Source organism: Ornithorhynchus anatinus, chromosome 19, assembly GCF_004115215.2.
Source record: "Ornithorhynchus anatinus isolate Pmale09 chromosome 19, mOrnAna1.pri.v4, whole genome shotgun sequence".
In the NCBI taxonomy this organism is placed as follows: domain Eukaryota; kingdom Metazoa; phylum Chordata; class Mammalia; order Monotremata; family Ornithorhynchidae; genus Ornithorhynchus; species Ornithorhynchus anatinus.
Genome location: NC_041746.1, coordinates 31,860,074 through 31,881,287, shown reverse-complemented (window position 1 = coordinate 31,881,287; position 21,214 = coordinate 31,860,074). Strand labels below are relative to the sequence as shown.

The window sequence follows — 21,214 nt, the reverse complement described above, 5'->3', positions numbered from 1 at the left end:
TAGTAAAGAAATTGCGTATCTTCTTGATTATATTTCCACATCTTCATTAGTGTTTTCTTGAATAGTACATCTGGGTGGAAGAAACTGGTCAACACAAAATATTTATTTCAATGTACAATTAATAAACTTTCCATGTACATAATCTGGTTAAAAATAATAAAAAACCTCATTGCCCAGTCATTCATTTAGTCATATTGAGTGTTTACTGTGTACAGAGAACTGTATTAAGCGTTTAATTTACAAAGTGTTCTTCAGTGTCATCTCTAATTAGCAACAACCTCCCACTACAAGTAATAGAGAGAGGAGGAAGATGGGGAATTCCATAGAGATAAAGACAGTGAGAGTGCATAGTAACTGCCTTTGGAAATCTTTTTTCAACTATCAGTGCTTTTAGAGTGCATTTGAACAGGAGTACCATTTTGGATAATGTCGTTGATATTTAATTTTAGATAAATGTTCTATTGTTTGAAATTGTGGATGTGAATAGTTATAATTTTTACATTGTTGTGTTGATGATGTTTGTACAAAAGCGTGTCCAGTAGAGTGGAGAAAATTTTAAACAGAACACTTCTCTAAACTATGCTGTTTCTTACAGACTAAACGGTCCAAGCTTCATGAACACCTTTTAGGCTTGGGCCTTACATGGAAGAAGATAGTAAAATTTGTGGATGATAATCTCGAGAAGAAAGAAGTGCAAATTGTCAGTGAAGATTTGAAAGCTATATTACAGGCCGCAAGACAGATAGGTAAGCTTTTCTGTGGGGAACTGCTAGGTATTAAAATAATTTCAGTGACATTAAAAAATGGGAGAGTGTCAAAATTTGGAACCAGGCAAGACTTTTCATGAGCCAGGCTCTTATTGGGAAAATTTTCTCGCTTTATAATAATAATTGAAAAAATTGTTTTTACTGAGTACCCACTGAGGGCAATGCACTAGATTAAGTTCGTGGTAAAGTACAAGAAAAGCCAAGACCGCATTCCCTGTCCAAGGTAGTTGTAGCATTAGAAAAGATGAAGAAAGATTTTCCTCTTAAACAGTGGGAAAGGTAAAAATCATGCCTAGCTACCTGCCACTCTAACAAACTGGCTTGAGTGAATCCAGTTTCCAAGAGAAGCAGCATGGCTTAGTGGAAAGAGCCCGGGTTTAGGTGTTCCAGAACGTGGGTTCTAATCCTAGCTCCACCAGTGATATGCTGTGTGACCTAGGGCAAGTCGCTTCACTTCTCTGTGCCTGTTACCTCATTGTAAAATGGGGATGAAAACTTTAAGCCCCCATAGTTCTTAGTAATTTGGTCACACAAACTATTAAGTGATATTTTCAGTGGATATTAAAAAAAACTGTCCTTTCTCACTTGAAAAGTAGATAAGCAAACTTTTGACTTGGAATTTTTTTTAAAACTTCATTTTCCCCAAAAGATTGTATTAGTAATAACATTTATCAAGCACCCACTGAGTACAGTGCATTTTACTAAGCAATTAGTAAGAATAAAACAGAATTGACATATGTCCTGCCAACAAGAAGCTTACACTCTACATGCAAATATTTACAGAGTAATCAAAATAAATATGCGATTGAGTGCACAAGTACTGTGTCTTGAATTTGTTCTTTGTTTCCGTATTAAGCACCTTCAGAATGTGAGTGATGAGCCAGTCAATCCTCCCTGGACCATCTCTGAATGAACAATAATCCAAGATTGAAAGAGGCCACAAGATATCCTTTAGGCAAGTCCCTTGCTTTAAGCAGGTGGCCACAAACATAGGTCCCAAGAGAATGAGTAATTAAAAATATTCCTAATTCCCCATGACCCAGTCTAATTTTTAAAATTCATTTATTTACAGAATTTATTAAGGACTTATGTGCCAGCACTATGCCAAAGGCTAGGTTAGATATGATAACCAGATAAGACATCGTGGGGGACAGGAACTAGTTAAGGAGTGGGGAGAATTGGTACTATATCCCTATTTTACATATGAGGGAAGCTGAGGCTCAGAGTGAGTAAGTGACTCATTCATGGTCACACAGCAAGTCAGTTTTAGAGCTTGGGTCACCAGAGACCCTTCATTCTGCTAGTAATAATGCTTGTGGTATTTAAACACTTACTCTGGGGATTAAGACAATGAGCTGCACAACCTGATTAGCTGGTATGTACCCCACCATTTAGTACAGTGCCTGGCACATAAGTGCTTAACAAATAACACCCCCCACCCCTGAAAAAAACACCCCAAAAGAAAACATTCTAAGATCTGGGGAACATGCAAGATAGGTTAGACACAGTCCATTTCCCGTAGGACTCAGTCTGAGTAGGAGGAAGAACAGGTGTTGAATCCCCATTTTACAGATGAGTTAACTAAGGCACAGAGAAATTGTGACTTGGCCCAAGTGACAAGTGGCTAAACTGGGATTAGAACCAAGTTCTTTCTGACTTTGAGGCCTGTGCTGTATCCACTAGGCCATGCTGTTCAGCAATGTCTTTCAGCTCAATGCCAAGCACACTCTGGGTACCTGGGCCATTTTGATGACTGTTACAGCATTTTGAATTCCTGACAAGAGTACAGATTTCAATATAAATCAATGTTAAATACTCATAAGCCTATTTTGAAAGAGGCAAGTGTTATTTCTATTGCACAGATGGGGAAATTGAGCCACAAAGAGCAGGTGCAATTTGCAACAATCTGGAGGTGCCTCCACTCCTATCTTTTCCAAATGCTTTGTCCTTCATAGGACAGTCCCATTATGTAAATAGACATTCAAGCTGGAGGTATAGTGGAATGGAGCAGAATCTAAGTAAGCTAGCAATGTTTTCACGGCTAAATGGAGAATGCTACTAATAGAAGCAGCATGGCATAGTGGATCATCCAGGGGCCTGGGATTGTAGAAGGACCAGGAATTCTAATCCCAGCTTCACCACTTGTCTTCTCTCTGACTTTGGGCCAATCACTTTACTTCTCTGGGCCTCAATTCCTTCATCTCTAAAACAGGGATTGACACTGTGGGGTAGGTACTTGTTTTCTTTTGTTGTGTTTTGCTTTGCTGTCTCCCCTGTTTAGACTGTGAGCCCATTATTGGGCAGGGATTGTCTCTATCTGTTGCTGAATTGTACATTCCAAGTGCTTAGTACAGTGCTGTGCACATAGTAAATGCTCAATAAATATGATTGAGTGAAAGGTACTTTGTCCAGCCTGATTTATGTGTATCCACTCTAGGGTTTAGTACAGTGTCTGGCACATAGTGCTTAACAAATACCACAATTATCATCATCATTATCACTGTAATTAATAATTATAATAATGCTTCTTGAGGAAATCTATTTCTTTCTTCAGGAGATCCCGTCATCCACATATAATCCACAAATAGGACAGCATAGTGTTTCCTAGAATTTATTTTGGGCAGGTAAATAGGTTTAAGTGAAGCAGGCACATTTATTTTCTGTTTGTTTTAATTTTCATTTATTTTGTCCTTAGCCCTCCCTGGCTTGTATTAATTTCACTCTTTGTGAATTTGCTAAGACTTGGGCTTAAGTATATGGCTTATTTCCTTGGTGATGTGTAAAAATATGGTTTTAATGTAGAAAACTTGTATATTTTTAAAGCTTATTTCAGGCATTTCTTGGTGGTTTAACTTCTGAAAAGTAGATTTGTTAATTAATGAGGATTGTGTTGTAATTGGAGGGGAAGTGTATTAGCTCCCTGCTGAGTTAGGTCTACACTGGAATGAATATTGCAGGAAAGTAATGAATAAACATTGGCCTTGGAAAGTGGAACAATTTGATCATTTTAAAGCATGCATATGAGCCCTGGACTAATATCAAGCCCCAGATGATGGGACTCTAATGGTCTCTGACTGGTCTTCAGCTTTCATTTCCCTCCCTTAGGTAATTTTTTTCAAGGGTTGGAGTAAAAGTAGGATGCTTAAAATGAGACTATATATGTTGTTGATTCCTTTCCTGTGATTCCAAACATTAATGATAGCATGGATGTTAGAGACGTTCCACAGCAGTGTGGCAGACTTTCATTTCATTGGAAGTGAAATGGTTGTGTTGACCCTCTAAGGACTGCACTTGACAATCAAGTAATCCCCCCACCTCTCTGCTTTCCCACCTACTCTTGCTGCCACAACAGCTTTAACAGTTGTTTCCTTTGGCTTCTATGTGCCCACTTCACCACCACTATGTACATTTTCGAAGCTAGTGCTGGAAAGGAAGCTGCTGTTGTGCAGTTAAAACTGATGGGTTATAAAGCTAAAACAGTCAAATTCAGAAATGTTAGTCATCAAGGATTGACTGAGAGTGAAAAGGTCCTACTACTAAGATATATTGTATTGAGTGCTTACTGTGGGCAAAGCAGTCTATAAGTGCTTGGGAGAATACAGTAGAACTATAAACAGGCACATTCCCTGCCCATAATGAGCTTACAGTCTAAAGGACGAGCTTACATTTGAAGATATAAAATTACTGAGATATTTTGAAGAGTGAAGTATTACAAAGTTGGCTTTCCTGACTTTCCAGAGTATGAAATTCCACAGCCTTTCTTAGCAACATGTATGGTCTCCCAATATAGGTCCAAAAAGTCCTTCTTTAATGGGAAATTAATTGTAAATCCATAATTGATTTTATAAGTATATAAGCTGTTGTTGATAGAGACATACTCCTCTGGTTAATTTCATTTTTTTAAAAAGGCATCCAACCTTGCTTTAGGAATCAATTTCTCATTTATAAAATTGTACATTTTACCTTTGATTTATTTTTTGATTTAAGGTACAATTCTGAGACCAGTTTTTTTTTTTAATGGTCTTTAAGGGCTTACTATGTGCCAGGCACTGTACTAATCACTGGGGTAGATACAAGATAATCATATTGGGCATAGTTCATGGGGCTCGCAGTCAGTCCTCATTTTACAGATGAGTGATAGGCATAGAGAAATTAAGTGACTTGCCCAAGGTCACACAGCAGAGAAGTGGCAGAGTTGGGATTAGAACCCAAGTCCTTCTGACTCCCCGACCTGTGCTATATCCACAGGGCCACACTGCTTCTCAGTAGCATCCAAAGTCCCCCGACTGCATGTACTTCACTACTGTCTTGTTGAACCACATATGATTCTTTTTCTTTCCTAGACAAACATGTGGATTCATATAGAAAAAAGGAGATAGGAAATCTGTTTGGACAGAGGGATTAGCAAGGGAATCACTTTGTAGATGAGGGCAGTGAAAACCGAAATAATAGCATCTTGGGGACTGTTTTCCCTCCTTGGCACTCAGCCTTGAAACTTTGCTCTTGTAGATCTCCCAATTGCCATCCCTATTTTTTCTCTTTTTTATAAAAGAACAGTTGGCTGGAGGCTATCAGAACCCAACTGCTTGGACCATGCCAGGTGATTTATGTCATTTATTGTGGGGTCTTGACTAGAGAGAAATGCACTCTCCTTTAGGCTGTTTTGATAAGCATCTGGAAGCCGCCATTGGCACCTAGTAAAGTAGCTTCAGTACTGGTTATCAGTACTCCTTGCCTTGGCCTGGCAGTTTGGTGTTTCTCTGAGGGCTTTTCACATACTATGTGGAGTTTTTCAGCTTTGAATCATGACCCATCCATTTGGGGGATGGGGAAAGCATTTTTCTCCTTCACTGCCTTGCTCCTTTTTTTCCACTTAAGGCTGTTGGGGTTGGATTTGGATTCTTTTTTTCTTTTTAAAATTTTAAATCTGAGACAACTCCCAACTGTTTTGAGGCCCACTGCTGTTTTCATTTGGAGACAAAAGCTAGATTACTACAATTGCTGCTCTTTACCTATCAATCAAACTTCCAGGGGAATTAATCTTCTAGACTATAAACTCATTGTGGGCAGGGAATGTGTCTAACTCTGTTATATTGAAATCTCCCAAGTGCTTAGTACAGAGCTCTGCATACAGGGAGCACTCAAATACAATTGATTGATTCATCAGTTGATTTGTGCTTTTGTGAACAAATAGGTATCAAATGTGTTTACCTCTTTTCAGCACACTCTAAGTTGATACTACTGACAGACTTATGACTCTGAAGAGGCAGTAAACGCTCCTACAGAACCGATCTTGTTGAACCTGCTTGCACACAAAAACATTGTCCTTTGCTGGGCTGTTGAGTTTACTGTTTACAGTTCCCTCTACTACTTGCATTTTTCTCTCTGCTTCATGATATTTGAAAAGACACTTCTTTCTCAGTCCCTTAGTTCTCCCAGGCCCCTAGTGATCCGAGTGGTCAGATGAGGGTAGTATGGGAGCCCACACCAACACTAGAACCCCATAAGTCCAATTGGCAACCCAAAAATGGGCATCTTTGTCTCCTTCTCTGCCAGAGGCTGCCACACACTCCCTGGGACACATGAGAAAAGTATTTTGATTGCTGATTTTAAGTCTTGGAGTGAGCGATTCAACTGTATTTGGTTAAGTGGAAGAGGATATCAGTAACTACAAACTTTTGTGTGATGTGCTCACTGGACAACAGTTTTCCAAATTTGAGAGGTCTAATGCCTGATTTGAGCATCACTTTTGTATGTGGTGCTGATGAATATTGAGTATTGAAAAGGAGGCTGTTTGCTTTTAGGCATTGATCCCCTTCCCCCAGTAATATTCACGCATCTTAAGGCAGTGTTTATAACATATTTACACAGAATAAAGTCTGTGAAAATTAAAACTATGGAGAAAGAGAATTTTTGCATAGAAAAAGAACCCCTGAGAATATGTACATATTGTGTTTGGCCACACTTGGAGTGAGTAATGCATTGGTTGGTTTTGGGGTTTTTTTGTTCTTTTTTTTGAGGGGCAGAAATGGGGTTTTTTTGGTTTGTTTTTTTTTTGAGAAGACATCTGAGAAGAGAGAATATGCTGCCAGTTGCCTTCAAACAGCAGAAAGAACTTTATATCATGTTTGCGCTGGAAACCATAGATTTTTTGCATTTGCAAGTTTGGGGCTCAGGATATTTGCTCCAATTTTTTTGGGATGTTGCTAAGTGGTCATCATAAACAGGGATGGAGACAGATTTTTGGCCAGTTTTATGTTTTGGTGGTGAAGCGATTAGCTGTCCCAGCACTAAAATTCTACTTTAAAGTTTATATATGTGTACACACAGGAAAACACACAACCACCTTACCAGAAAGCCAGAGGCCTGGTTTTGAGCATTCTCAGCAGAATCAAACATCACCTCCCTTCATTGTTCATATTACATCCTGAGCTACCTGACAGTGACATATGAAAGTGGCAACAGTGCAATAGCTGGATTTTGGCATTATCCAAGAATACCTCTGACCAAGAATATAACTTTTTTTGATGATCAAGAATAGAAAAATATGAAGGTTATAGTATCTTTTCTAGAAAACAGATGCATCAACTCTTTGGGCCCACAAAAATATCTGTCTTTGGAGACACAAGTAAATGAGGAAAAACTAGCATTGAGTGAAAAGTAATGTTGTTTAATGTATACTGAGCAGAAAAAAACTCAAGACTGTAAAGATGTTTTTCAGTGCATCTATAACAGGCAATACTGTGATCTCCAGTTTTGTTTCTTCATTTAAACCAGGTAACATTTTGGGCTTTTCTTTTTAACATAGACCCCAAGAGTGGTAACTACCAAAAACTAGGGGCAGATACCCTGCCAACTCTTCCTTACTTATTATTACATTATTATTCCTAGGGGAACAAGGAACAGATGGCTAGATGAGTTCAATCAATCAATCAGTAATGTTTATTGATTGCTCAGTTTGTGCAGAACACTATACTAAACACTTGTTAGAGTACAATAAAGTGGAGTTGGTAGATATGTTCCCTACCCACAAGGATTTTATAATCTAGAGGGAGGAGACAGAATTACAGATATGTACATAAGGGTAGAGTGGAATGACACGTGCTTAAAGCATACAGATCTAAGTGCATGGGTGATGCAAAAGAGAGATGGGGACATGGTTTATTTGGGGAAGGCCTCTTGGGGGAGATGTGATGGTAATAGGGCTTTGAAGGTAGGGATTCAATAGTATTTTCAATAGTATTTATTGAGCGCTTACTATGTGCAGAGCACTGTACTAAGCGCTTGGGATGAACAAGTCGGCAACAGATAGAGACGGTCCCTGCCGTTTGACGGGCTTACTGTCTAATCGATGAGGATGATCTGTCACACATGGAGTGAGGACGTGGGAAAGAGGTTGGCAGCAAGATGGACAAGAATGAGCCACAGTGAGACAGCTACTACTTGAGCAGCAAAGCGTGGCAGGCTGGGCTGCAGTAAGAAATTAGTGAGGAAAGATAGGAGGGGCCGAGATGAGATGCTTTAAAGCCAATGGTAAGAAGTGTAAAATGGGGATTAAATCCGACTCCCTCTTTTTTCTGTTGTGAGCCCTATGTATGACAGGTGCCTGACGAACCAAAGCACTTAGAACACTGCTTGACACATAGCAAGCGCTTAAAATGTAGTAATAGTAATGATAGTAATATAATTTTGAAGTTTCACTTCTCATTTGTAATGACTTTAACAGAGTATTTTGTTAATGGAATTTAATAAACACCTACTGTTTTGAGAGCCCTGGATTGAATACCTTGGAGAGAAAAGACCAGGAGCATAGACCAGTATTAATTCTACAATTTTAGTTAGAGACTTTAATTTACTCGTGTAGAATTCTCTTTTCTAAAGAACACAGGCAGATTCCATGCTAGAGTGACTCTAACCTGGCCTCATCTGTGTTTGAATAGTTGGAACGGACAATGGGCAAGAAGCAATCGAGAGTGGCGCTGCTTTCCTCTTCAAGACGTTTCACATGAAGGATTGCGTCGGTCACAATGAGACAAAGGCCATCAAGCAGATGTTTGGTCCCTTTCCGTCGTCATCTGCCACCGCTGCTTGTGATGCCACAGGTCGGATTGCTTCGCACTTTGAGGAAGAACATCTCGCAGCCTTTGTACAACTGGCCGAAGAGAAGAATGGCGATGGAGGATTCTTTGGTAAGAACATAGTGTTTTCATTTGACATGCACGAATTGGATCACTGTGAGGAGCTCCCAATGAACGGCGACTTGGATACCCAGAAAATAAGCCTGGACTATAAGAAGTTTCTGAATAACCACTTGGAACATTTCCAAGGTAATTACACATCAGATCTCAAGCCAGAGGAAAAAACAAATACTTCCTATCTGTGGTGTGAAGTTGAGAAGTATTTGAAGGGAACTGCGGAAGCACCAAGCCCAGAAGATCTCTGCTGCACTTTGTATGATATGCTTGCATCCATGAGGAGTGGTGATGAACTTCAGAATGAGGTATAGTAGGAGATTGAGGGTCTGTCTTGGTAAAATGCTACCAAGTTTGTTATAGCTTAATCTATCCCATGAGTTCACCCTTTTTCATAGTGTCATCGCAGGGAGAAACAGAGAAGCCCCATGGCTTAATGGATATAATATGGGCCTGGGAGTCAGAAGGACCTGGGTTCTAATCCCAGTTCTGCTACCTGTCTGCTGTGTGACCTTGGGCAAGTAACTTAACTTCTCTGTGCCTGTTAACTCATCTGTAAAATGGTGATTAAGACTGTGAGCCCCATGTGGGACATGGACTGTATCCAAACCTGATTTGCTTATATTTACCCCAGCAATGAGCACAGTGCTTAGCACAAAGTAAGCAATTAATAATGCCATAAGAAACACCAGCTCCTCCCCCACACATTCCAATGCATAATTGCAGTCAAGTCTCCTGTGCTGAATGTTGTTTGCATCGTGATACCCACCAGAAGATCATAAACCATGTAATATGGGTCAGAATAATGGTCTACATAGCCCAATACTTAGCAAAGGAAGCGTGAAGGAACCATATGATGCTTATTAGTGCTGACATCTGACCTATAAAATTAGGAATTGAGTTATTGAGAAAAATGAGAGAAATCATTACTCTTTAATGATCTTATGTTCTGAAAATTAACCACAACCCCCTTGAATCTAGGAATTGACAAGGCATTCCCTATTGCTTACCATTCATTGTTCTTTTTTGCCTATCTACATTTTGTTGTTAAACATTTATCTCCAGCAAATATCAAGTACTTGTGTGTTCCTGAGCTGCTGTGAGGAGCATTTAAAATAAAAAACCTGTTAATCTTGAAAGTACTTTAAATACTTTTGGGTCTTATGGGAGTTATTTCAAAGCAAACACTTCTCTCCCTAAAACTTACACTCTTTCCCTATTGCTTCTTGACCTTGCCTTTATTTATTTTAAGTGCCTGCTGATTTTAAGCTCTTAAATTGAAGCAGAAGAGGTGCCTTTAAAAACATTTCTACAGAAGTGAAGTAGGTGCAGCAAAGTTTTTTTCCCTGTAAAAATATAGATTTGAATCCAAATAGAAGCATCTCTGTACTTGCTTGTCTTACGCTGTCAAGTCATCTCTGACTCATAGTGATTCCATGGACACATCTCACCCAGAATGACCCACCTCTGTCTGAAATTGTTCTGGTAGTGTATCCCTAGTTTTCTTGGTAAGAATACAGATGGAAGTAGTTGACCAATGCCTCTGGTGCAGTAAATTTGAGAATCTGCCCTCAACTCTCTCCCATGCTGCTGCTGTTCTGCACAGGTGAGGTTTGACCTGTAGCAATTTGCCTTCCACTTGCTAGCTACTGCCCAAGCTAGAAATGGAATGGATATGCCTCTGCTAGACTCTCCGTCTTGTAATCGAGACTGGTAGAGTACTGGAAACTCTCCAGGTGTGATCCAGAGAGGGGGAATCTCTGTACTAGGCTAGATATAATGTGGTTTAGTGGGTTGGTAATGCTGATGACTGAATTTGAGTAGCATAAGGGTGTTTAAAAAAAATAACTGGGTTTTAGTTTTGTTGTTTTTTTTTCGGAGAATGGGTGTGTTAAATTAACTGAAGAAATTTCTCTTACCATTTGGTCATTTTCTGTTGGGGGGTGGTACATGAAGGAAAAGACTGGTGGCTTTGGGATATTAACTTTGCCAGGCTGCTCTTATCAGGGCTTCGTGTCATTGAATGTAGATACCCATCCCTCTTACAAATGAGAAGGAATATCATTGCTAAGATTGGACTTGGCTTTTGTGCAGATGAGTCTCTTTCATTATAGAATTTGCAGTTTGACATTTGCTGCTGGCAGCGAGTCATGGCTTTGTGCAGATGGGACTCCTCAGCTCATAGCTGTCCACTGCTCCACAACCATTTTTGATACGGAAGTGGCCTCAGGAATAAGGCAGAGGAGGTGATGATTTCATTAAGCCGCTAAAGAAGGATTTTATTTGGATAGTTCTCATTTGCACCCCCAAACCCTAACCCTCCCGCCCCTGCCGAACTCCCACCTAACACTAGAAAGAGAGCATGGTTTCCAAAGAATAAATATCAGAATGTGTGGGATGGAGAGTGCTTCTGGGTGACCCTGGTTGGCACTCACTGAAAGGATTCTTGGAGATGGTGAAGCCTCAGCTAGAAATGATGATGTGACTGTCCATTAGCCTGGTATATTTGATCATTTCCATGTGCTGGTGGACTGGGGGCTGTGTTAACAGGCCTACTCCTTCCCAACAGAATGACAAGGAGGTTAAACAGGTTAACATAAATAGATGTTCTTTCAGCTCTGTGGTCCAAATTGCATTGCTTTCTCTCATTTTCCTTCTTCCATTAATAGGAAAAACTACTACCCTGCTTGAATAGGTTACCAAGGTCAGTAATACTCCTAAACTTAAGAACTGAATTCTGCCTCGGTTTACAAATACAAATCAGATGTGACTCTTCTTCATGTTTCAACTCCTGCCATATTTTTTCCTAAAACTTTAGCCCTACCTAACCTTTCAGATAACTCCACTGTCCTCTTTGTATGATGCATGTTGATCAGGTTTGATTTAGGCCCTCTCCCACATTAGGCTAACAAAGTAGGAGGTAGGGGTATTGAGTCTCCATTTTACAGATGAGGAATATGAGGCCCAGAGAAATTAAGTGACTAGTGTAAGTATGAGGCATACTTCTGTCCACAACCATCTACAGAAACTGAAGTTTGGGTATCACTCTTACAAATTTTCCTTCTGGTCTTCTTTCTCTCCTCCCAAATATGGGCTCTGTGGAAATTGCTCCATTAGGACTGGCAAGTGTAAGGATAGTCTAGAGTATTTGAGTACTTACTGTGTGCTGGGCAATGTAGTGGGTGCTTGGGAGCAAGTATAATCCAATAGAGTTGGTAGATGCTATCCCTTCAAGGAACTTTCAGTCTCTAAGAGGAGACAGGCATTCAAATAAGTTATAGACAGGGAAAATGGATATGTATAAAACTGTTGTGGAACGTGGGATGGGATGAATTTCAAGTGCATAGGTGAATAGAGCTGGTTTAGGTGTGTCATGGAATTTGGGGACTGGCCTTTGGCATTAAGAGCCTTACTAGCTCTGTGATTTTATAATCTTTACACAGATAGGTAAAGCAGAAAGCCGAAAAGTTCATTTTTTAAAAAATTCCACTTAACCAATTGATGCCAGTCAAGGATAATTCAAGAGAATAATCATGGTACTTATTAAGCACTTACTGTGTGCCAAATATTGTGCTAACTGCTGAGGTAGAAGGTAATCACTTGGCCCAATTTGCGTCTCCCATGGGATTCACAGTTTCAGAGGATAGTTTATTCCCATTTTACAAATGGGAAACTGAGGGTTAAGGTATTTATCGTATTTATGTATTTCAATTATAAATTGTATTTCAGTTGTATTTGAGTGCTTACTGTGTACAGAGCATGTGCTAAGCACTTAGGAGAGTATAACACATTCCCTGACCTCAACAAGATTACAGTCTAGAAGGGGTATTTGATTAAACTAGAGTTGCTCAAAAGTTGCAAATTTGTCATAATAATAATGATGGCATTTAAGTGCTTACTATATGCAAAGCACTGTTCTAAGCGCTGGGGGGATACAAGGTAATGAGGTTATCCCAAATGGGGCTCACAGTTTTCATCCCCATTTGACAGATGAGGTAACTGAGGCTCAGAGAATTGAAGTGATTTGCCCAAAGTCACATAGCTGACAAATGGTGGAGCTGGGATTAGAACCCTTGACCTTTGACTCCCAAGCCCAGGCTCTTTCCACTGATCAACGCTGCTTCTCTGTCATAACCAAGTGCTCTTATTTCTATACCCCAACATTTGGCTAGACATCTGTGTTTGGAACTTGTCATTTATCAGACATTTACATTACTACTGATGTTTCCTTCTACCTTCACCATCTTAACCTGCTTTTTGCTGTTTTCCCCAGCCCTTACCTTGATGCCCTGTCTTGGATTTTTCTCATGTTATGCCGCCCACCATCCTCACCTTTTTTCTTCATTGTTCTAAACGTAGGCCTTTCTTTATAAGATTACAGCTCTTAACTGTAGGGTCTCACTCTTTTTTTTTTTTTGAAGTTTTTAGAATTTTCTTACCAATTTGCTACTTGTACACCCTCTCACAAGTGATTTTGCTGTTTTGGTTGACTAAATTAATAAAAGAGGCTATATTCGAAACGGGTCAGTGTGTGGTGCCCATCTCTTTTTTAAGAAGTAATATAGGGTTTATAACTATTATATCGAATGAAAGCTGGAATTAGGACTAAATATTTTAAGATAAATTTGATTTACAATTTATTTTTTTGCCCATGAATAAAAAACCACAGTGGAAAGCATTTTGGGCTGAAAATATAGAGATAAATGTGGGTTTTAAAAGTTCGCCTATCAAGGTTTTAAAAACAGCTTTCCTAGCTTTCATTTTTTAAAAGTTGTTTTCTATATTATGTAATGCCTTTAATGTCTTAGTAAGGCAGGTTTATGCTTGTTGAAAAATGCCCTCCACTAAACTGGCTGCAAATTAAGTGTTTCCTTTTCGGAGCCAATTGAAATCAGCATATGTTCCATCTGAGGATCAGGAAACTTGTCAATTAATATTGCTGTACCATTAAGGAAAATGTAGAGTGAGCTTTTAAATGAGCTAATGTACCTAGCTTTACTCTTATTTACGGTCCCTCCGATTCATTTTAGTATAGAGGGAATAAATATTACTCACATTGCAAGTTGTCTTAATTAAGTTGTAAAGTGACCTTGGTTTCAGCTTTATTAAATTGGTCTGCTAAAATTAAGCACCTGTAAATAATGGGCATTAGTTACTCTGAAAAATCATTTATCTCATTCCTACAATGTCACTGCAGTCGAGTACAAATTTTTCTGAAACAAAAGTGTGGTCCAAATGCTCATGCCCATATTTTTAAGCTGTTCAAGAATTTAATTTTGTGTGTGAATATTTAAAATTATTTTGTGCCATGAGGCAAATGAAGAATAATGGAAGCAGTGCTGCCTGCATGATGTGCTGTATTTTGTATGATTACAATAAAATACGGTTCCACAAGCATGATTGTAGATTTAGAACTTGTTTGCTGAATTATTCCACATTCTTAATGTGCAATTCTCTATCACACTTCAGATGTACACCCTCAAATAACTATATATTATCTCATAAAATGAGCTTTTATTTAAAAATCTAGAAGTGAAAGTAGCTCAAGTATTCTAGTTTGTTTTCTTGTCATTATTGTAACTGCAAATATACTAAATCACCCTTCCAAAGAAAACTAACGTGATGTATCACCCTCCCCCCCGGAAGCCATATATACAACCAAAAGTGTACACTGGCAAAGCAGAGCTAAATGCTCTCAAAGAATTCTCTCACTGAGGCAGCAAACTGATGATGCAGTGTTAGACCAGGAAGTAGAAAATCAAATCAATACGGCCCGCACAGCCTTTGGGAGTCTGTGGCCAAGCCTGATATTAAGCTTCAAGCCAAACTGAAATACCACAGACCTGAAGTTACAATCCTACCTTCCCTATGGCTGTGAGATCCTGAGATAAATTAGTTTTGGTTAACCAGTGAATATGGTTAATAGCCTATTTCAACTGAGACAATATCAGGGAATTTCTAGCACTTCTAATGAATGCTGTGTTTTATTTCCTATTTTTCTGTTATTAGTATCTTCACCTAATCTTGCATTGTGTGTGTATATGTATGTGTGTGTGTGTGTGTGTGTTAAATCTCCAAAGTCGGTGGCTTGTGCATTCCTTTCTGTAAATAGGGGAGCTGAAGTTATAATGAGCAACTCGTCATATGATTTGCATAAAACTCTTGGAAATGAAACTCAAAGCTGAACAGCTTTCAAATCCTTTAGACATTAGTGTTTGCTGTTCAGCACAGTGACTTCTCTGGGTTCAGGAAGAGAGCAAACAAATCAGCATCACAATTAAACCTCATATATCAGACACATTTTTCTCATGGTTTGCCATTTTTTGTATTTTTACTCCATTTAATTTCCAAGGAGACCAGGTCCAAATTCAGAATTTTTATTTTTTTTTAATCCAAAGCAGAAATAACTAAGGATGAGGACATCAGCCATTTGGCTACTTTCCTTTGTTTCCTGGGATCATATTATAATTTTATTGGTATATGTTCAAGTTCAGTAATCACAAAATGATTAAATTTAACCTTCTTGTTGAGGTGAAGAGGCCATAAAACCCCCCAAAGGATATTAAATTTTAGAAAAATGGCTGTGATAACATGAGCCTTAGTTGGGGGGAAAAAAAACCCAGAAAAATTTAGATAAAATTAAGAACAAGAAGCCAGATATTGGTCAAAAACAATCTGTATAAGAGTCCAGGTGAAAGGTGTAAGAACTTTGAGTGCAGGTACTGTCTTAATCAAAAGTGTTTATTTGAGCATCTACTATGTGTAAAGCATTTGGGAGAGTACAGTATCTTTAGAGGACATAATCCCTGCTCTCACAGGACTTAAAACTACAAATAGGAGAGAAGAGAATTGTACTTTTGCAATTTCATGTCGTTGACTTTTGGTTCTGGACAATTATTGACTTTCCTTTCTTAGCTCTGATCCAGGGATAAAACTTTTAATCGAATAAACCAGAATATTTGAGTCCTTCAGTACAGTAATGTTAACAAGAAAATAGCTCTGTAAGTTCAGGAACCTGTACCTAAAACCTTAATCATAGATGCCCACTCTTTACCAGATCACCCATTGCTCTGAGAGGACCCTCTTTCATTTAGCTGCTGCATCTTACACCTCCTCCTATACGTACGTTTTGAATGGACTCAACTTTTGATTTGACAAAATGGGAAATTTGTTGCATCACAGGGCTGATCCAGACATCTGTGCCTCTACCAATAGCTAGTCACTTAGCAGTGCCAAATTAGTCTGAAGAGCAAATCTCGATTAAGACCCACACCTGCTCTTGATGTGGGTGGAAAAATGGCAAACATTTGGGATTGCATTCTTCTGGGATTTCACCAAATCAGGAGGCAACTGATCCTACCAACCTGCTGGGGATTCTTTTTGCTAGAGTGATGCAAATCACATTACTCTTGATAGGACAGCCCTTCCTTGCGATTCTGTGTTAAGAGCATTCTTTCTAGAAATGACATTTGCAGTCTACCTCCATGTCCCTGGGAAGCTATGAGAATTAGCTATCTACTTAGCATATTGCCAGGTCTCTCAGATTTTGTTACTCATCTCTGCTTTGATCCATGAAGTTCACTATATTTAGGGTTCCTGTTTGCTATGGAAAACAGACTTGCTTAGAATATGGATCTTTATTGTTGTGGAGAAACTTATAGTTTTGAGCTTAGGGGTGCCACAGCATGAGCATTCATAAATTTGCATTATTGGCTGGATACTGTGATTAGCTTAGGTATAAAATGATATTCTAGAAAGGTATAATTTTTAATTTCCTCTCCCTTCTCTGTTATCCTTGCATTTGGATTTGTACCGTTTAAGCACTTGACATTGACCCCACCCACAGCCGCAGAATACTTAAGTACATATCTGTAATTTATTTTAATGTTTGTCTCATACAGTAAGCACTTGATAAATACAATTTTTTAAAATTTCAGAGATATTTCATAACAAAAGATTTGTGTTAGGCTTCCTCTGGCCAACATTAACTTAAACTACAGGTCAGAAAGTAAAAGTACAAGTCATTTGTAAATACTTCCATATAAAACTGATTTTCTGACACCTTAGTATCTGTATTACTGGCCTGAGTAACTCTGGTTCTTACCTGGTTTTGATCAGTCTGTTGTTAATTGAGTGCTTATCATATGCAAGTGAATGTAAGGTTAAATGCATAAGCATAGAGAAGCAGTGTGGCTTAGTGGAAAGACCATGGGCTTGGGAGTCAGAGGTCATGGGTTCTAATCCTGACTTTGCCACTTATCAGCTCTGTGACTTTGGGCAAATCGCTTAACTTCTTTGTGCCTCAATTATCTCATCTGTAAAATGGGAGTGAAGACTGTGAACCCCACGTGGGACAACCTGATAACTCATATCTACCACAGCGCTTAGAACAGTGCTTGTCACATAGTAAACCCTTAACAAATACTATCATTATTATTAGTATTTTAAGTGCTGTGGGCCTAGGGTGAATATCCAAGTGCTTAGGGATACACAGCCAACTGCATAGATGATGTAGAGGGGAGAGCAGATAGGGAAATGAGGACATAGGAAAGGGACAATCCACTTGTCACACATGAAGGGGGTAGGAGTTCCAGGTCTGAGGGAGATTGTGGGCAAGGGCTTGGTTTTGGGGTTGATGAGATTGAGGTACAGAGAGTAGGTTGTCAGTAGAGAAGCAGAATGTGTGGATATGGTTGTAGTGGGAGATCAGCAAGCAGGTAAAGTAGGAGCCAGAAAGCTGATTGAGTGCCAGGTGAAAAATTTGCACCAATTTTAGAAACAAATCTGCCTAATTGATCAAACAAATCTATGGAAAAGGACCAAAAGAGTCTGAATTGTGATTGCAGTTTGTTCCACCCGGTGGCAGTGAGTTGGGCTTTTTCCAAGTCACTAGGCTTGTAGAGAAGTGCTTGTATGCATATAATGTGTGCAGTTTCTATGGCGTTTTATTGGTGTTTTGTATTTAAAACTCACTTGGCATATGCTACTGCTGTTTGGCTTTGAAATGGACACATTTCGTTTGGATTTCTAGTAGATCTGTGAAACGGAAGGTTTTTTAGTGACAGGTACACTGGTCAGCTGAATACTCTAGTGCTATTCTGGATTTGAACATTTTTAGGTGCACTTGTGTCCAATTGTTATTTATTCTCATTGTTCTTTGAGCCTTTTGTCTGACATTTGGTGTTGTGAGCTCCTTATTAGGAGTGGGACCATGTATTCATAACACTAGCTCATATATATTTTTATTTCTCCTATCTGGAAATTATTTCAGTGCCTGCTTCTGCTAAGTTGCAAATTCATTGGAGCCGGGATACTACTGTACTTCCAAAGTGTTTAGCTTAGTGCTTTGCACGCAGGAACTCAATAAATGCTATTTATTGATTCACTAAATTGCTTTACATAAATGAAGTATCAGTGAATATCATTTTTATAATGTTGGAACTGGGAAAATCGGGACAGGGAGTACTTTGTAAATTAACAACACTAATTATTGGATAAGAGAAAAGGAAATGCAATTGGTAAAACTGTATCTCCAAAATAGTACGGTTGAGGTCTTCATTTGGTAGCATTGTCCCAACAATAGGGTCAGAGGAGGAAAGTGAAATACACACTCCTCCTCCTCCTCCTCCTCCCCCCAAGCCCCTGATGAATTTTCCTTGCTCGATGGAGTAGTGACGAGAGAAGCTCACTGAGAAGACCCCTCCCAGCCAACAAGCATCTTACTCTGGGCGCCAGAGTTGCTGCCGCTGATGCTTCCACTCCCAACCCTGATTTCTGGAGTGAGACCAGTGCTTGCTGAGTGGCTCTGTGGCATACCAGCCCCCTGGAGAGCTGCAACATAGCAGCTCCTTTAGCCCGGAACAGTGCCCACATAAGCAGGTAATGGGTGCATCTTTTGTACCTCGCTTTTTCCACTTCTCTGCTGCCAGAGATCCAGCAAAATCACACAGAACCTACAAGAGAGCTGTAGCCCACTGCTGCACTGGGAGTTTGATTTTGTTTTGTAGGGGAGAAACATTTGCAAGTACACTGATTCTTAATACCTTAGATTCCCTAATCTTTTTTTAGCAATCCTTGCCTTTCTTTCTAGGGAATCCTTTTCCCAAAAGAGATATAGCTTTGCTAAGAAGTGTTTCTTCTTTTATTTTTTGCATGTAGATAATAATAATGTTGGTATTAAGCACTTACTATGTGCAGAGCACTGTTCTAAGCGCTGGGGTAGACAGAGGGGAATCAGATTGTCCCACGTGGGGCTCACAGTCTTAATCCCCATTTTACAGATGAGGTAACTGAGGCACAGAGAAGTGAAGTGACTCGCCCACAGTCACACAGCTGACTAGTGGCAGAACGGGGATTCGAACCCATGACCTCTGACTCCAAAGCCCGTGCTCTTTCCACTGAGCCATGCTGACGGTATAGTGTGGTAGGTTTGCACTTTGCCAAATTTCGTATATTACGGATGCAGGTACACGGTGTAGTCACTGTGTACCACAGTGATCAGTGCCATGTGCCAGTCATGACCTGGCAAGGGAGTACATTTGAAGGAAAGGCTTAGCAGTTTACAGTGCTAGTCAAACTCATGTACCATCCTCTTTGTACAATTTTCAACTTTACTGAAGATATTTTTGAGCTGAGGATGGTGATGGTGCTATTAATAATTGTCATATTTGTTAAACACTATGTGCCAATGCTGGGGTAGATACAAGATTATTAATCAGAGGTATTTACTGGGCGCTTAACTTGTATAGAGCACCGTACTAAGCACTTGGGAGAGTACAGCACAACAGAGTTGGTTAGACACATTCTCTGCCCACAACCAGCTTTCAGTCCATGTCAATGTGTCCATACTGGCCCATTTTTAAACAGGGAAAAAGCTCGATAGAAGAAGATCTGGGGGCAGAACTAATTTAAAAGAGGTTCTGAGTTGTATTTTTGACACACTTTCTGGTTGTGTCTGGATCAGGGACACAACACATTAAGCAATATCAGCAGCAATAAAAGCTTCCCAAGTAAAGGGCAGAGTTAAAATGTCCTCAGGGCTTCTGTCACAGTAGACGCTGAACTTCACCAAAACCTAGGCGAAGAAGCCAATTTACTAATATTGAATGAATGTAGTACAGTATTTTAGTTTGGACTCTGCATATTTCAAACCTTGCACTCAGAAATGCTTATGCAGTCTCATGGAGTGAGCAAAGGAGAGAGTGAGAGAGGAGGGAGACACATAACTCCATGAAACTTCTGCATCACTGCAGAATTGAACAGTTTCTCAGACTGTCCTGTAATTGTCTATGTGCCACAACCTACTAAAATCTTTTCTTCCCAGAAATCCCTATTCACCTAAAAAGTGTAGGTGAATTTTGTATTGTAGCCTGGCCTAGTGTTACACATGGGTCTGAGAGTCTAGACACCCAGGTTGTAATCCAAGCTTGGATCCTGGACTCCTGCGTGACCTTAAGTAGGTCATATAACTTGTCTGTGCCTCAGTTTCCTCATCCGTAACATGAGGCTACTGTACTTGCCCTCCCTGCCTCTTTATGTTCCCTAGGTAGGAACAGGAACATAATTTTGTAAGTGCTCCAGGGTATAACTGAGTTCTTGGCACAGAATAAATGCTTAATACATATCACAGGTGATGGATCAGTATGTCTCATGAGTGCTTGGAAGAGTATGAAAGAGTTAGAAGACATAGTCACTACCATCAAGGAACCTACAGTTTAGCAGGAGACATAGAAACTTACAGATAGGGCAGGTAATAGAATACATATGTGTGAAAATGCCATAGAGGTTTTGATAACTAGTTCTTAGGTGGTGTGGAAAGGCCCAAGTGACAGTTGGAGGATAGAAAGTGGGCAGATTATAGATTAGGAGAGGCTTCCTGGAGGAAATGTGATCTCAGAAAGAATTTGAAGATGTGGAGAACTGTGGTCTGGTGATGGTGGCATTTATTAAGCACTTACTATGTGCCAAGCACTCTACCCTAGGTAATTGTGTTCTAAGCACAAGCTAATCGTATTGGTCTGAGAGAGGAAGAATTTAATTAAGGTTCCTATTTTTGAAGTCTTTTCTGAAGTTCAAACCCTGGCTGACTATTTATGACTGATAACACAGCCAGCCTCCGCTACTGTTGTTAGGTCTTTGAGATGTTTAGGTTAAAACTTTTCAGGCCAGTTAGCACTTCGTATCAGGAGTGCTTTGAGTTAAATATAGATTTCTATCTGAGGTTGAAGAGGATTTTTGTTGCATACTTGATGGTTT

General features: G+C 39.5%; 1 protein-coding gene and 1 non-coding gene across 3 annotated transcripts in view; one reads left to right on the top strand and one right to left on the bottom strand.

Annotated features, from left to right (window-relative positions):
• Window positions 1–21,214, top strand: part of ASCC3 (activating signal cointegrator 1 complex subunit 3) — a 263,001-nt gene that overhangs the window by 14,242 nt on the left and 227,545 nt on the right. For both annotated transcript variants that reach the window (XM_029046904.2, XM_029046905.2), the window contains exons 3-4: window positions 596–746; window positions 8,708–9,267. In XM_029046904.2, coding sequence (XP_028902737.1) covers window positions 596–746; window positions 8,708–9,267 — 711 coding nt within the window. The remainder of the gene's footprint in view (window positions 1–595; window positions 747–8,707; window positions 9,268–21,214) is intronic.
• LOC114805780 lies at window positions 10,576–10,713 on the bottom strand. The gene has a single exon (XR_003753803.1). It is a non-coding gene; the product is annotated as a small nucleolar RNA SNORA7 (small nucleolar RNA).